The sequence below is a fragment of the Crocuta crocuta genome, unplaced genomic scaffold (genome assembly GCF_008692635.1).
Source record: "Crocuta crocuta isolate KB4526 unplaced genomic scaffold, BGI_CrCroc_1.0 scaffold54, whole genome shotgun sequence".
Classification (NCBI taxonomy): domain Eukaryota; kingdom Metazoa; phylum Chordata; class Mammalia; order Carnivora; family Hyaenidae; genus Crocuta; species Crocuta crocuta.
In genome coordinates, this window is record NW_027530356.1 from 4,110,249 (window position 1) to 4,127,455 (window position 17,207).

Here is a 17,207-nt window from a genome sequence, read left to right on the forward strand (position 1 = left end):
CAATTTTCTTTAGCATGTATTTTGTGACTGCCTTAAATCTTTAACATTTGACTAATTGAGTACAAAGGAATTTTGTACTCAATTGAGTACAAAGTAAATTTAAGGCATAACTAGTATTTCATTCTTTGAGGTGTAAATAAAAAGACTGTTTAATACTAATCATAATTGATTTTTATTTGTACCTCAGTGTTTCATTTGTGACCTAAGATACACTGGAATAGTAACCTTTTACACTGTCAGTCCAAATGTATCCAACAGTAGAAGAAACTTTTTTTTTTTTTTTTAGTGTTGGCAAATGTCATAATCATCACAACAGTCCTCTAAGGCAGGTACAACTGTAACTCCATTTTACAGACAAGGAAACTGGTTTTAGTATGTTAACTTGCTGTGATCACCCCACTGGAAGGTGGTAGAATTGGGATTTAAAACAAGCTTGTCTAATTCTGAAACCTGTGCTCTTAAAACCACTTTATTATTCTTTGAGAATTTAGTTTTTTGCTTAGGCAGCTGCTAAGAAGTAAGATATCTTGCCCCCAGAATGAAGTAGAGAGCAAAAGAGAGGTAAGCAAGTGGTAGTAAACTGATGACCTAGACACCTTTCACTCTCCTGGGCATATATTTGTAATACTTTATATTTGTTGAAAGTGAGCAATTTTATTTTTTGCTCAAACCCAAGACAATTCAAATTTTTTTAAATATCCCAATTGTAAAAATATTTATTGAGTAAAGGTAAAATAGACCAGAATTTTTCCCTGATACGATATTCTCTTCGTTTTATTAAGAGGTGATGACTGTTCCTTTAGTCTAAACCAGAATAACTTTAAAACTTTGTGATACTCTTACTCTTTAAAAGCTTTGTGATACTTTTATTCTTCCGGGTTTATCCCTGTTTTGAAGCAGTTCATTGATAACCTTCATTTTTATTTATTACTGTCCCTGGACTTTGGGGACAGATTAGGAAGAGAAATATGGTACCAAAAAAAAAAAAAAAAAAAAAAAGACTAGTTAATAACCTAGAAACAAAAGCTATGTTTTGGTCAGAAAATACTCAGGGCTAGCCTGATACAATTTTACTTTGTCAAGTATGTTGTCCATACAATTATGTATGCTTTTTCTAAAAAGCTATTATAAATAACATCTCTGTACCTTCAAGAATTGGGCATAAGTGGAAAGATTAGCTTTAAATGAACAAAATTATCTCTGTTGCTCTTCACTGGTATTTGGCATTTGGTATTCAGGGGGATTGTTTCATTTTCACCCATTTGGTTAGCCCTCATTGAGAACATGAGATTGAGAGGATTTTTTTCAACAAGAACTTATTTTTTGAGAGAGAGCATGCATATGCGTGCATGTGTTTGTTGTACAAGTAGGGGAGGGACAGATGGGGAGGGGGAACAGAGAGAATTTCAAGCAGACTTCACGCCCAGCGCGGAGCCCAACGTGGGGCTGTATCTCACAACAGCGAGATCATGACGTAAGCCAAAAATCAAAAGTCAGACACTTAGGCAACTGAGCCACCCAGGTGTCCCCAGAGGAGCTGTGTAGTTTTTAAAAAATAACAGTATATAGAATAATGGAGATGGAAAAGGCAAATGTGGGGCCATTTAATGAAAGAAATAGTTAGCTTTCCCAAGAAGGGTAGTTCTTCCCAAGCACGTCTTCCATTAACTCTTCACCTTCATGCTCTCCATTGTTTTGGCCCCATTTGTCTTCTCAGTGTTTAATCTCTCACGGTTTTGTGCTACCTGCCACATTCCAGCAGCTCTCAAATCTAGACTTCTCGGCCAGAGATTACAGTTCTAGATTCCCTATTTCCAGCAATGTTCTTTCTGTATTTCTCCACTAGAATCTTTATGCCTGAGGTCTCAAAATTCAACAGTCCCAAGTGAAACTTAAATTTCTCTTTTTCTCACCTTTACTCTCAGGTTCCTCTTCTACTCACTCCCTAACCCCTGCCCTCTAAAATCTAACCTTCTTCCTATGACACATTAACCATCTCCCTACTCCTAGTTGCGCCATGCTGAAGAAAACTCCAGCCATTCACGCCATTTTCTTTGTTATAGGTGAATGTCTTTATCATCCCTCTGATCTCACATATCCTCTGTGCTTTGATTGTAAAAACTTTCATTTTCTTCCTTGCTTAATGCCTGTGACCAAGCATTTTGCAGAAATACCCTGATATTTCTTCTCCCCTCTCCTTGCTTCTTAGTTAATGCTTTTTTTTTTTTTAAGATCCATGTTACTATCTTCTCACCAGCCCCCACCCCCACCACACACATACCAAAAAACCCCACATTCGAAGGTTTCATTAAGTTTCATAAAAACCTTTGAAACAAAATGATGGAGAAAGCCCAAGTGAGAGTAACTTGCCTCAGGACACAGCAAACCAAGGTGAGGCCAAGCTGCAACATGTATGTGCCAATTCCATATCTAGTGATCTTCCCATTGATGGACACATCGTCAAACTTCATATCTTCCAACTAGTGTTCATTGAGCGTTGGACATTGTGCAGAGGAGATAGATGAGACTTTATCATTTTTTATAAAACTGTCATCTAGAAAGATAAATGTTACTAAGATTGGGCTATATAGGAAATTAGAGGCCAAGTTTGTTCAAGATTTATGCTCTTTTGGCTCTAAAGGAATTTGGATTACCTAGATGTATGAATTAGATACGAGGCAGCAAGAAGATATGGCGAGTTTAGTTTCAGACTAAAAATGAGGAATGAGATTAATGAATATTTCCCAAATTACTTGTTTTGTTTAGCTAAAATGAAGCATTAACCATGTCCATTAGATCCCAAGGACTACTTTGGGAAAACTCAATTTTGCCATCAAGTGTGGGAAATCGCTTTGGAGGTGATCTAGTACAGCTATCTTATGTTAGAGCTGACGAAAGAGGCCCCAAAGGCAAAGTAGTAAATGATATATTTAGGACTCAAATTCCAGCTATGCAATTTGTGAGTCCAGGCTTCTATAGCATTCTTTAGAAGATGGCTAACAGCCCCATGGTTAGGTTTTGTATATAGCACATAGAGTTTTGTCTGGTGACAGCTATTAAAACACAGTCTATGGTAGATACCTGATTAGAGCCGTAAGGATAGTGTGGGGCATGACTTACTATACTACTTCCAGAAGAGTTAGAAAACTAGCCTTTTCAGAAAAGAAAATATTTGAGCTAACAGGCGTAAAAGAATGGTAGAACTCCCACAGAAATATTTAGAGAATGAGAAACAGTATGAGCAAAGTGTGAGAATAAACCATGGAGAGTCCAGGAGTTTAGGATATCTGGTTTAAAAGTTGAGCAGGCATTTAGTATGGGAGAAAATAATGTAAATGTTGGCATTAGAAATAGTTGGTTCTGATTTTTTGTTTGTTTCCCCCATTTTTATGTCCTTGCTGAAGAATTCTGAATTACTTTTAGAAATGTTAGGTGTATTTAGCTGTATAAAAAGGTTTTTTATAATAGGTCCCCTGCTGGCTGAAGTTATTCAGTGCTTGTTGGTCTCTGAAATGAAACACAAATATTGAGTGTTTTTTTGTTGTTTTTATTTCCCTTGACATTCTTTTCTATCATGTTCTTTCTCTAGTTTTGTTCATTTTCATACACTTGCACCATGAAAATTTCCTTCGGTGTTGAAATTCTTATTTGTTCATAGTCAAGGAATGCTATTGTTAACCTTTTAAAGAATTGATCTCTACTGCAAATGACTGCTAAACATAGTCCCTTCCCTGGAAGGTTTTTTGTTAATCTTTATCCTTTTCCTAACATGCCTGAAGGATACTTTTGAACTTTTACATGTTTTTAATGTCCTCATTCATATTAAGAATTTTTTAGCTTTTCTCTTTTTATTTAAATTTTCTATCTTTCTAGGAAAGATCATCCTTCAGATCAGTACTGAAAAACAGATCTTTTGTTAAATTAAGGTAGAATTTAATAACCAGTTGTAATGTTTTTAGAAGTTGGTTAACAGCTTCTATTTCAGCAACTAAAAGAATGGTTTTAGAATATCTAGAATGAATATACTGGACTACATCCACTTTATTCCCTTTGAGTATAATCACATTATTTTTGTTAAGGCATTCTAGCTATACCTAAGTTGGCAACATTTGAAATCTTTTCTAATCTCTCCTTTTTTACTCCTGTGTGCCAGTGTACATCTCAGTCTAGATAATTGTGAGTCATATACTGGCTTCCCAGTCTTCAGAAAGCAAATTGAAGTAATCAGAACTATAGTGTCAGATTTTTAATTTGGGCTTAAGCCACTTTGCACTAATGGATTATGGTATCATCAGGTAACCTATTGCTGCTGTGTAAATAGTGCATTGAAATCTCTTTAAAGAGAACGTGCTCTAAATGTAAGCACTCCAACATTAGAGAAAATGCCACCCTCCTCCTACCCCTTTCTCACACCCTTTCTTATTTCAGTCTGACTCAAAGGAAGAAAATAACTTTTTCATCCTGTCAAACCTTGCCTAATGTTAGTCTAATAAACAATAACTAGTGCATAAACTCATTTATCTTAAGTAGATATGATTTTACATTTAAGCATTTGATTTGAAATAATAGAATATTAAGCTGTCTTAGTTTATTTGGAATGTTTGAATTATAGTACTAAAACTGCTGTGCATCTTTCACTTTTGTATTATTCTCCAGGCATATATACTCCCAGACTAAATTTTTACATCTTCTATCTTAAGTGTTTTAATAGAAAGAATTTTAGTTTGGTTAGTTTTAAAATTGTTTGTTAGAGTGGCTTTACAAGAAAAAGTTACCAGAATTTTTATGCTTAATACTAAAATAATTCCCTCAAGATGTCCTTACTTGGAAGTGTAAAGAGATCTGGAAAAAGAAGGTAAAGTTAACATTAATCTTATCTATACCTTCTCTGGAATGTACTTTTAAAGTAACATTTTTATTATATAAAGTTTTGTGTAGCCTATAATATCAAAAAAATGTTTATCACAGACTTTTTTTTCTTACCAGAATCACTTTGAACAGAAACAACTATACTAGGAGTTATAAACATCATTCACATCATATATCTAAGTGATTATAATTCACCATAAGCCAAAGAAATAAATTTGACAAATCAAAAATATGACTTTTATTGATTTTTATTTTGAATGTTGAACATAGTACCTATCTTCTGGAATGAAGTAGTTCTTAAGGAAAATAGAGTTGTTGGCTCTCCTTCCCTCCTTTCTCCCTTTTCTGTTTCCTGTCTGCCATTTGTTCGTGTCTTGAGTTCACACTGTACAGGGTAAAAACTCTTCTGTGCGTCATTTTCGTCTTGGAATGTGTTGTTGTTTTGCTTTGTTTTGTTTTTGAGTACTGTCCAAAGTGCAATGAAAGTATCTTCCATCTCTGTCCCCCATCTGCCTGCCTTCCCAGATAACCACTTTCTTAGTTTGTGTGTGTGCACAAACTTCCAGTTTCTTTATGCATATACAAGCAAATACTGTATCTATATCTATATCCCCCTCACACAACTGATAATATACGTACATCTGCACCTACCTTCTTTGGAAGATCTCCAGGATACCTTGTTCCCATCTGAGTACACAGAAAAACATCTTTATGGGGTCTTTTTTATAGATGAGTAATATTCAGTTGAATAGATGGCTATACCATGATTTTCGTTTCCTGTTGGGAATTAGAAATCTTGATGTTATAAACAGTGCGATAATGAGTAGCTTTGTAAATATATTATTTCTCATGTATGTAAAAATATCTATAGGATACTTTCCCACATGTAGGATTGGTGACTCAAAAAATAAATGAGAGAGAGAGAGAGAGAGAGAGAGAGTGTGTGTGTGTGTGTGTGTGTGTGTGTGTGTATAAAATTGTGATATAACCAAATTGCTCTCTATAAGGGCCATACCAGTATATGGCTTACATCACTGTATGAGAAGACCCATTTCCTACCGCTTAACTCACAGTGTATTAAATTTTAATGTTTGCCAGGCTGTTTAGGGTATCAGATTGTAGTTTTAATCTGTATTTTTATTATGAATGACATCTTGAGTTTTTTTCATGTCTTTTAAACTGTCCATGTGAAATCTACCCGTTTTTCTAATTGGGATTCTAGTCTTACAGATTTGTAGAAGTACTTTATATTTTAGTGAAATTATTGAAGGAGTTTTCTATTTTTCTGTATATTGAGGCATCCCACTTCTCTCTCCCATTCCAAAGTATTAGAGAAGTTCTTCCTAAAAAATAAATTTTTTTTAAAGACCAGTAATACAGATATAGATATGGTTGACTCTGGACAAAGGGGGGTCTGAGGTAGGAGAGAGACTTTGTATTAATTGCATATATATTCTGAATTTATTTTTTACCCTGTGCATGTATCTTTTATTTTGAAATAAATATAGATTCATAAGAGATTGAAAACAAAAAGTACAGGGAGGCCTCATGTACCTCTCAACCAGTGGTATGTGTCCTGTCCCCCTGTTCCCTCCTGCGGTGGTAACATCTTGCATGACTATAGCACCAAAGCCTGGAAATTGACATTGGTACAATCCACAGCATGTATCCTTTTTTACTCTTTAAATACTCATTTCTGGCCAGGAGTTTGACCTTAAAGTAACTAGATGAATGTAAAATATGCTAAGGACATAATTGGTTTTTGTAGATGCTAATAACAAATATCTTTATATAAATATATAACTGAGTTTTTAATTATTCTTTGATAAAACTTTTTTGCACCATTGTAAGACTGGTTACTTGAGAAAAACAGAAACATTTATTTGTGAGTAGTCCTTTTACCTGCTTGTGTAGCATGAATAATAGCTTTTATCATGCATAAATATCACTTATTTTATGTTTTAATAAAAATCTTCATTGGGCATTTTGTGAATTCATGAAATTAAATGGATTTTTTATATTGATAGCTTATGGTCAGTAATTAGAATACATACAATTTTTTAGTTCTTAGCTTAATTTATTGTTAACTTTGATAGTTTTATTCCTAACCACAGAAGTTTGTATTTGGCCATAGAGTAAGTTTACATGAATTTTATCTATTTTGGCTTTTTCAGAAGGAGAATTGTTATTTGCTCTTAAGTGTTAAGCTGTAAATATTTTTTTAAATTCCTCTTATGTGACGTATTTTTTTCTCTTAACTTTCATGGTGTACATTCATTAGATGTGTTTTTTGCAATCAGCAATTTGATTGTTTTCTTTCTAAAAAAATACAAATACCTATTTCTTAGAAAAGAGGCCAGATGTCACCTAGGTTAGAATTAATCCATTTTAGTAGTAATGATGATATTATAGAGCTTATTGGTAGAGGAGTGGAGGTGAAGGTTGTAGATTATTTACTGGAAACAGTACCTGATTCTTGCGGACTAGCCTCTAAGAAAGACTTGTAGCTTCTACTAGGGAGTTTATGAAGAATCATTACCTAGTTTGGGTTAGAGGGCTTGAACATAACTATATCAGATTTGCCAACTCAGTCCAAGAAGTTCTTTTAAAAGATTTGGTTTTATAATTAGGGGGATTCCTGTAGTGGATTTTTAATTGGGATTGTGACTCAACACAGAAAGTTAGAAGGTCTTTTAGCAAAAGAAGGTAATTCTCTAAATAACTTTCTGCATATAGATCAATGAGTTTAACATATCTTCAGCTTTCTAACAAAGGAAAAGACCATTTTAGTTCTTAGTAAATAGGTAAACTATATTGACTGTCTTGAGATCACTTGAGTTTTCCAAGAAGTTACCTCCCTTGTTCTCAGAGCTCAACTTCTTTTAGGAATGTGCTAGACTAGATAAGTTAAATGTAGTATTATGCACATAGTTTAATCTTTGGATCCATGCTTATGCTTTCACAAATGACATTTGGTAAATAGTCAGAGCATTTATAATATACAACACAGAAAAAAGTCTGTTAATAGTTGCTTATTCCTATTCACACAGTCAAGGTAGGAAAAGCATGTGTTTAGACATTGTCTATCTACATTTCAGTTCTGTCTGTAGCATTGTATCTTTGAGTAAGTTACTTGGCCTCAGTTTCCTCAACTGTAAAATGAGATTGTTTCTCAAGCTTGCAGTAAGGACTCACTGAAGTTAATGTATGCCTCCTTGGGCAGTCTTTTTAAGTGTTCTTTTTTTCTACCTTGTTGGTTTGTTAATTAGCATTTATGCTGAGGGGAGAACAGAAGAAAGGCAAAGTGGTCAAAATGTAAGAGAAGAAATTCCTCTAATTTTATGTTAAACAAGTAGCCATGATGTCTCTGCCCACATTAATAAAGATAAAGAAAAAAGTTGATTTCTCATAAAGAATTGTATAAAAGTGAGATCCAGTTAGCCTAATTTTCCTTCATGGATTTTAATTCTTTAGAGAGGAGAGACTGGAGATGATTTGTACAAAGTCACTGAGCTGAGAGCATGAATGAAGCAGTTAGCCTTTTAAGAAAGATGAAAACATAGGGAACTTGTGAAGCCAGAGGTTCATATCTGGCCTCTTCTCAGTAAGGTTGCTAAGTGATCTATTGTGATAAGAGCAAGGAGGCCTGGGAAGAAAAGCTGTGGTGTGGGGAGCCAGTTGGGATGAATTTAAATATGAACATCATTGAGCCAGGCTATCTTGCTGTACCTTTGATACATTGAGTTTTATTTTTCCTGTGAATGTAATTCTAATTTATTTAAACACTAAATTCAGGGGCTCCTGGCTGGCTCAGTCAGTAGTGCTTGTGACTCTTGATCTCAGGGTTGTGAGTTTGAGTTCCGCATTGGGTGTAGATAGAAATTACTTGAAAATCTATAAAATCTTAAAGAAAAACACCACTAAATTCAAGCTCATTCCGTTCTTTGGGGGGTAGGGGGGTGCTGTATTTCTAGGGAGAAAAATCATCATATAAAATATAATATAGCCATGCTTGTTATCTTTTTCCCCACCATTCTATATTTATGTCCATTTCCTCCATACCCACAAATTTTAATTCATCTAGTAAATACTAATCATGATATGTTTTTATTCTAAAAGAGTGACCCATAGCCAATAGTTTCTTTTTAAAAATTATCCCTTTATATAGCACTTAGAGTTTACCAGAATAGTTACAAAGTCTTGGGAACTTGAGTTAAATTGGTTAACCATCAAGTTATAGTGTGGTGAATGTAATTATAAAAAATAGAAGACAAGACATAATACTTCAACATTAGTTAAAGGAAGCAAATGAAGTAAAATTTTTCATTCTGCTTCTGTTTCTGCTTCTGAAACGATCAGTTTTATTTTTAAGAATCTGAAGCCAAAACCACTGTGTTGACTTTAAATATGGTAGAAAACACTTGTTACCCTCATTGAAATAATAGCCTTAAACCATTTTCAGGGATCTTGAAATAGAATATTATTTAAGACTACTATATTGATATCTCTATTAAAAATCAGTTTCTCAGTCTTTAGTTTCTATCAGTCATCTGGAGGAGTTGTTAAAATAGATTTCCTGGGTTCCACCTCCAGAGTATATAATAAGTAGGTCTGGGGTAGACCCAAATGTTTACATTTCTAACAAGTTCCCAGATGATGCTGATACTGCTGGTCCAGTGACTATACTTTGAGAATTACTGATTTATTCAAACTCAGAATATTTTAATGGCTTTCTGATATAAACCAGTAATTGTTTCAAATATAATTGCTATCATATTTACTCTTGAAGTATGCATTTGAGCTCTTATGTGCCACATGCTGAATTTACTTCTTCACAGAGGTGAAAGATACAGAACCTCTCTGAGTTCTCTGAAGGAACTTAGTCTGATAGGAGTGAACAATGGTAGTGTTACTTAAGCTCATTTAATCCTCACAGAGGAGTTTTATGAATTGGACTACATATTTTAGATGACAAACCTGAGGTCTAGAAAGGTTAAATAATTTTCCAGAATTCACACAATGAGTATGTGGAGGAGCTGGAGTTTGCTATTCTGCTTTCCTGGTTATGCAGTATAAAAAGTTTGTGAAGATTGTTGAACCACAAGAGAGATGGAGTCAGTGGTTCTACCTTAGGGAACCAGGAGGCATTACAGAAGAAGCGGCACTGGAACAAGTGAAAGGTAGCCAGATGAATTGGAGCCATGAGCATTTGCAGCTGAGGGAGCAGCTCTGCAAAGCCATGGAAACGAGAGAGTTTCACAGACTGTGAATAGTTATGTACAACATAACACAATATAGGCCAGATGGAGTGTGAGAAGAAAGGAAAGGGGCAGGGGTCAAAGTCATGAAGGGTAAGAAGTTTTGTATTCCAGATTAAGAAGTTTTAAACACAGAATTAGTTTTTTAAATTATTTCTCTTGTAACTTTCATCTTTGTAAACCATTGGTTCTCAAAGTATGTTCTGTCAGGTAGCAGAATCAGCATCACCTGGAAACTTGTTAGACATCTAAGCTCCTGGGCTCCACCCCAGACCTTCTGAGTCACTAACTGAGGTCAAGCCCAGCAGTCTGTTTTAAGAAGTCCTCTGGATGACTGGTGTGTACTAAAGTTTGAGAACCACTGCCATAGGTTATAGAATTCTTTAAAAACAGCCTTCAAAATAGCGAGACTGCTGTAGTGATAGTAATTGTGTCTGTGACTGCTTTATTTCTGTTTAAGTACAATGGTTAACAAAATTGGGATATTAATATCTTTTAATATTAAGGGACACATATCATCATATCTATTTATACTTTGTAGATTTATTCCTCCATGGCTGTAAAAGAGGTCTGAGTCAGGATTAGAGCTTATTATATCAGCAAAGAATAGGATGATAATTATTCCTTAGCCTAAGGGAATGGTTTGAAAACTTACTGATGTTATTTTAATCATGAAAAAAAGAAGTAATAAACCCTTTTTAGGGGGTAGGGTTTATTTTTTGTTTTGCTTGCTTGTTAATATGTAAAACTGGTGTTAAAGTTAGCACTGAAGGTGTTCTATTTAAAACAGGTGTGTTTAAAGACTTGCATGTATTCACATCAAGAATTGACTATAAACCAATTCATTTTTTGCTTGACATAGAAATAAAAAAATATAGAAAGTACAATCTAGGATGCTCAGACAGACTGTAATCTAAATGCCTGGCACTGTCTTTTTGCAAACTGTAGGCAGTATTTGGTGAACATATCCAAATGGTGTATGAACTGAACTTAATTAACACTGAAGCTTTATGGTTTATATAATTATCCTATAGTTTATAGTTACATATATCCATACTTTGTTTTCAAGCTCTCTACAAGCATTTAAAGCCTAACATGTATAGTTATTTATGAATAATCTATATATTTCTAGTTATTAGGTCTGCAGAAGCCCGTTTTCATCTTAGAAATAGCAGCAGTAAGAAGTGAAGGAGTATGCTGTAATTAATGTGGTTAATGCTCAGATAAACAAGCTTAATGTTTTCATGTACTGATTCACTTTCAAGGATTTGGAAGTAGGAAGTCCACTGAGGCGTTGACAAGAACCTGTTCATTTTACAGATGAGCAAAGAGGTCCAGGGAAGTAAAATACTTGATTTGCTGATTGTCACACAGGTAGTGAGTAGCAGAACCAAGATTATAACCAAACCTACTTGGATTACAATATAAAAAGCACCACTACGTAAGACGGGATATTTCTGCGCCTCAGTCTGATAGAACATTGAGGGCCTACGTCATCTAAAATAAAAGTGTTCAAATATATATGCATCTGAATTTTCTTAGCTAGGGTATACTTTATGAAGAGTTACTTTTACAAAGTTTTTTATCAAAATTGTTTAGAGACCTTTTTATATTGTTAAAGTAGATTAAAATGTCAGATTTGTCTTTACATGAAAATCTAAAAACTGTTCTTCAAAATTTACAAAAATACCAAGAAAAGAATGTAGATCTTTACTATTCTTACTAGTTAAAGAGGACAATTATTGAATCTTCTGTATAATTATCATACAAATGCTAAGGTGATAGTTGAACTTGGCATATATTTACCAGCTAGACTACTTCAAACTATTTCCAGGAAAAACTGGTCTAAACCACATATCTTAATAGGTGATATCTACCAGCCAGTAACCTACAGTCAAAGTATGTATGTAGATTTGCCAGAATGTTGAGATCGGTGTTAACCAGCCCTGCAAATATCATTTGCCCAAAGGCCCTTTAGAAGCCACTGCTAAACGTTTTTAAACCAGAATTAAAATCTATAGAGGAAAAATCATCATCTGAATTTTAGTGCAGTAAGTGACTGCTGAAATTTCCACGTGAAAGTCAATTAGAATATATAGTTGGTAAATGAAGAAGTTTAAAAGATGCGGAGATTGTAGTGCTCATTCAAAATGTATCCTTTTAAAAGTTGACTGAGTTAACTCCTGGATAGGAATTTAAAGTAGCGTGTGTATGTCATAGAGAAATTAGAAATGTGGGAACTACAAAGGATTTTTAGAAGTCCTCTATTTATTGAGAATCCCTCATTTTTAGAATGAGAGCTCTGAGTACTGAAATGATGAAAATAGACTTTTAAGCTATTTTATTTTTGGTTTTAAGTAAAACAGATGTTTTTAACTGTTTTAAGAGTTGTAAAGGAGGTTACATTTTTTAGAATAATTTAATGAAATATTCTGATTTTTTCCAGTGCATCTGGGGGAGGTGGTGTAGCCATTGACAACAAAATAGAACAAGCAATGGTAAGTAACAGTTAATAGTTCTCTCATTTCATAGGTTGTTCGTTGCAGGAGGCAGTTGGTTTTTATCAATTCTAAGAAACACCTAATTTCTTTAAACCAGGATGACCCAAGTATTTTTTTGGATAATGACATTTAATTGAGGATGCTGAAATACTGAGAATTTTTAATCTAGAAATACCAGTGGAGTTAATATTTCCCCCATTTGAACATCTCACATTTCATGCATTACCACTGATCAATCAGGGCCATAATCACAATGCATTATGTGCCCTCAAATATTTCAGCATCAAAAACAGTTTATTGACTAAAGAATGTTAAAATGAAAATTTCAGCTAGAAACCTTCGTCATCCATTTATAGATGCTGTTTTGCTTATCTCTAATGATAGACCTGTTCTTGTTGAACCAGTGTCTGATTTCTGTTATTACTATCAGTTTTTTTGTTCCATTAAAAGTTATTCTGCTCATGTTCTATAAAATATTTTGATTCAAGTTTATTAAAATTATAGACTGTAAATAAGGACCATTAGTCTCAAATTATTTTTCTGGAAGATTTTAGAGTTGGAACTTGTAGGCCAACTTATCTCTTGAAGAAGTACTAGATCTAGTTAAATATCAGTTAAGTATCCTTTGTTTTTTTGGTCTAACATCTAAGCATGTGATTTTAAGCTTTTTTTTTTTTTTTTTAATTTTAAGCTTATAGTTGACAACTTAAGGAGCCTAGTGTTTTTGGAAATCACTCCAGACTTTGAAAAGAAATCCTGGGCTAGCTGCCTAGTTGGAAACTGGATTTTTTCCACTCTCCTCTCCCTTAGGGCCAGTCAAGATACAGTTAGAAACATTAAAAACAAGAGAAGGGAACTAATATAAAAATGCCTCATGTTTATAAGGCACCAGGTAGGCCAGAACCAAATAGCAGCACCTTTCCCTTATATTCTTTTTGACATTACTAATTTTGTTTTTCACAGGATCTGGTGAAAAGCCATTTGATGTATGCAGTAAGAGAAGAAGTGGAAGTTCTAAAGGAACAAATAAAAGAATTAGTTGAAAGAAACTCTTTACTTGAACGAGAAAATGCACTGTTAAAATCTCTTTCAAACAATGATCAATTATCCCAACTCCCTGCCCAACAGGCCAATCCTGGTAGCACTTCTCAACAGCAAGCAGTGATAGCACAGCCTCCGCAGCCAACGCAACCTCCACAGCAGCCGAATGTCTCCTCAGCATAAAGCTCTCTTGCCTCATTAAGAAAAAACTGAAAGCAATCTATCCTTGTGTGCCACTGGTATTCTTTCCACTTTAAATGAAAGCAAGTAGCCATGCTTCGGTTGTGTGTTTGGCCTTTTCAGTATTAGACAATCATCCTACAGGAGCTTTTCCTCTCTTTGAGATGTCATGCAGCGCTGTTGATGTCCAGTTTTATGTCATCAGTACACAGGAGAATAATAGGTGGGGTTTATTAAAGCAAGCAAAGTCTGCATTTTACCTGGTGCGCATGAGTGGGGTCTTTTAAGAGCTTTGGTGGCTCTCCCGTGTTTCCTATTACCCACGGATTTACCCTGAGCCTTCCTCACACGTTATAAATAACAGTTCATCTAAAGAGCCACTTTTCTTTCAATATCAGTAACATTTGCCTACGTAAGTTTTCATTTATTTGTGTTTTATTTATTACAGGGCTGCTATTTTCATAATGTACATGAACAATGTCACAGAACTTTTTTAATTTTTTGAATAATTATAAGTATCAGTAAAGGATTTGAAAGACAGGATTGCATTTAGTAGATAAAACGTTTAGGCAATAATTGAACAAAAGAATCCTGGCATATTTCTAACACTAATGGCAATTTACCTTCGGTATTTATTTTCAGTAGTAAAGACCCAGCTTGAATGTAAATTTTGTATAGTGTAAGTATGAAGAACATAGTGCAACTGTACAGGTAGTCACCAGTTATTGTGATATAATAAATAATTGGGCTATTTTGATGAAGAAAACTTTGTTCATTTGTTTCTACTTTCTAATAGAGAAATTGCCACGATTCCTCTGCTTTTTGACATTTCGTATGACTTTCTTTTTTCGGGTGGGAATAAAAAGCTGTGAAATTGTTCAACCTACTTTGTAACCAAAGAAGCAAAGCTGTGTAATGGAGTTTTTTTTTATAATGCACATTCTTTATGTATTTTTATTTAGTGTTTTCTCAGTCACAATTTTCTTTGCTGTCTAGCATGATCTGCATGACCTATAATCTTTGAACCACTTTCGTACCTCATGTTTTTATCCAGCACTCTTATTGTAATATGTACTAGTCTGTGAACAATGTCAAATAAAAGAGAACGAACAGGTAGTATGGTGGAGCTGAGCTAGTGTACTATACACTAGTTGTAAAAACAAAAACAAAAAAAAATGAAGTGAGCCATCTTTTGTTCATTTAAAATGGTGTTTTGAATTTCGTATGCAGAAAACGTTTTGTTACATTGCAGATTTTAATGTATTTAATAAATGCAACATGCAGATTAAGTGCAGTGTATACTGAGTATTTAAATTAAAGTGTACATTTCATAAATACAGTTTCAAGAGAAAGCATCATTTTGTGTATACTAACACATTAAGTGTATGTCAGAAATTGATGTATAAGTATATATTTTAACACATTTTCTGAAATTAAACTGCAGTTTTGTTGAAATATTTGGCTCTATATGTGTTCAAAATTTAATTTGATTAGATTTGTATTTTCACAGTTGAGGATATTCCTTAAATGAAAACCTGTGTTATTAATGATTTAATGATAGTTCTTAAATTTTCAAAGTAAAATAATTTAAAGAATGCAAGAATGGTGAGCAATATTTGTACTCAAGATTCATATTATGTCAGTGACATTTGAGTAAGAAATCCTCGTCTACCAAAACTTTTACTTGAATTCAGAAAGGTGCCTGTAGAAAACTTAACATGCTCTGTGTCTATAGCCAGCTAGCTAATCAGGAGTTAATGAGAACCAGTAGTCAGCTCTCCATGTTGTTAAAAGAGGATAAATAAGTGTTCTTTATCTATTTAAAATTAAAATGTCATCAGATTTAGCCACAAACTAAATGCATAAAATTGAGGTGTATGTGGGATTACCAAATATTTTATATTCTAGTTGTGCTGGAGGATATATTGTTGAATATAAACAAAATTTTAATGTTAGGGAATAATATGAGAACTAAGGAACTAGGGACATATGCTTGAGAAGCATCCTGTAGGCGTGGAGCAAGACTTCTAAGTAGAGTCACCACAAATGCTTTAGGAAATGAAACTTCCATGTTGGAATGTCAATCAAAAGGCTCACCAGGTATGCCCCTCAAGTGCAAAAAGAAAGTGTGATATTTAATACTGGCAGAGAAAAACTAGTATTAGAAAAGGTTGAGATATTTGTGAAAATACAAATTTTGGTTCTCAGGATAGAAAAACACTTAATAAACATAAAAGTAATAGTCACAAAGGAAATGATTGATAATGTTATTTTAAAACCGTAATTAAAAGCAATTAGTACTATTTTTGCATTTAAAAAAACCCCACCACAGTAGAAAGTATGGGTAGTTCACAGGAGAAATAAATGGCAGTTTCTAAAGTTTCAGCCTCTAGTAACCTAAGAAATGCAAATTAATATTTAATGAATTGTTATTTGTCTTTTAAATTGCAGGACCTAATGCAGAAAGGCCAACTTTCATGTGTACTTCTAGAAAGGAATTTGGCAATATGTATCAAGAGCCTTAAATATTAATAAACTTTTCAGTTTAATGACATAAGAAGATAACTCATGGTGCAATGCTCAAAAGATACAAAATTACAATAGTGCTTCTCCTTTGCTCTCCCATCTTTCCCCTTCCCTTTGGGTCCTCCACCCCTTTACATAACCCCCAAAGAGCTGTGAAAGGAAGCCTTTACATCCAAACCTACTCTCAAGGTATGCCCTTCACTCCAAAGTCAGGGACAGACTTAAAGTTGGGAAAGCTTACCTGTTTTTTAGAGTGAGATACACTATATTTGAGAACAACATCAAGACATTACCCCCCCCAAGTGATCAGTTTGTTTAGATCTTACTTAAATTTCAGTTTGACCTCAGAGATTTAACTCTTACTCCACATAATTGGAATATTTATTGAGATGCCAGTTTGGGGGCACAGTCTTAGAGAAATGTCATCTATAATTTTCTCTTGTAGACCAAAGTGCCACGCAGTTTTCTGTTGGTTTACTCTAACCAACCAGAAAATCCTAGGTAAGATTTTGTTTCTGATAATGGCAGTGTGTCTGCAATACAAGCCTTACTTGTATTTCCCGGAAGAGAACTTATTTTAGGGAGTTAACAGTGTGATTTTACAGCTTGCTACACCCCTTGCCAAAAAAGGGTTATGAGGTATTAAATGTGCAGTTAACTTTAACTCATAGTTGTATGTTCAAAATAGCTGGATATTTCCAATTCTATTACAGATGTTCTGAGCTAAATAGAAGTATTAAGATGGAATGCTTTACCATCAAGTCAGAGATCACGATGTTTCTCCAAATTACAAATTGTAGTCACTCCTAGACCTTTTTAAAAAGGGCTGGGG

The 17,207-nt window shown here is 34.1% G+C and overlaps 1 protein-coding gene across 1 annotated transcript in view; it reads left to right on the top strand.

The window, feature by feature from the left end:
* The window catches only part of TSC22D2 (TSC22 domain family member 2), a 46,675-nt gene extending 31,537 nt beyond the window's left edge, over positions 1-15,138 (top strand). Inside the window, 2 exon segments of the mRNA XM_077765895.1 lie at positions 12,574-12,625; positions 13,592-15,138. Coding sequence (XP_077622021.1) covers positions 12,574-12,625; positions 13,592-13,852 — 313 coding nt within the window. The 3' untranslated portion in view covers positions 13,853-15,138.
* The last annotated feature ends 2,069 nt before the right edge of the window (positions 15,139-17,207 follow it).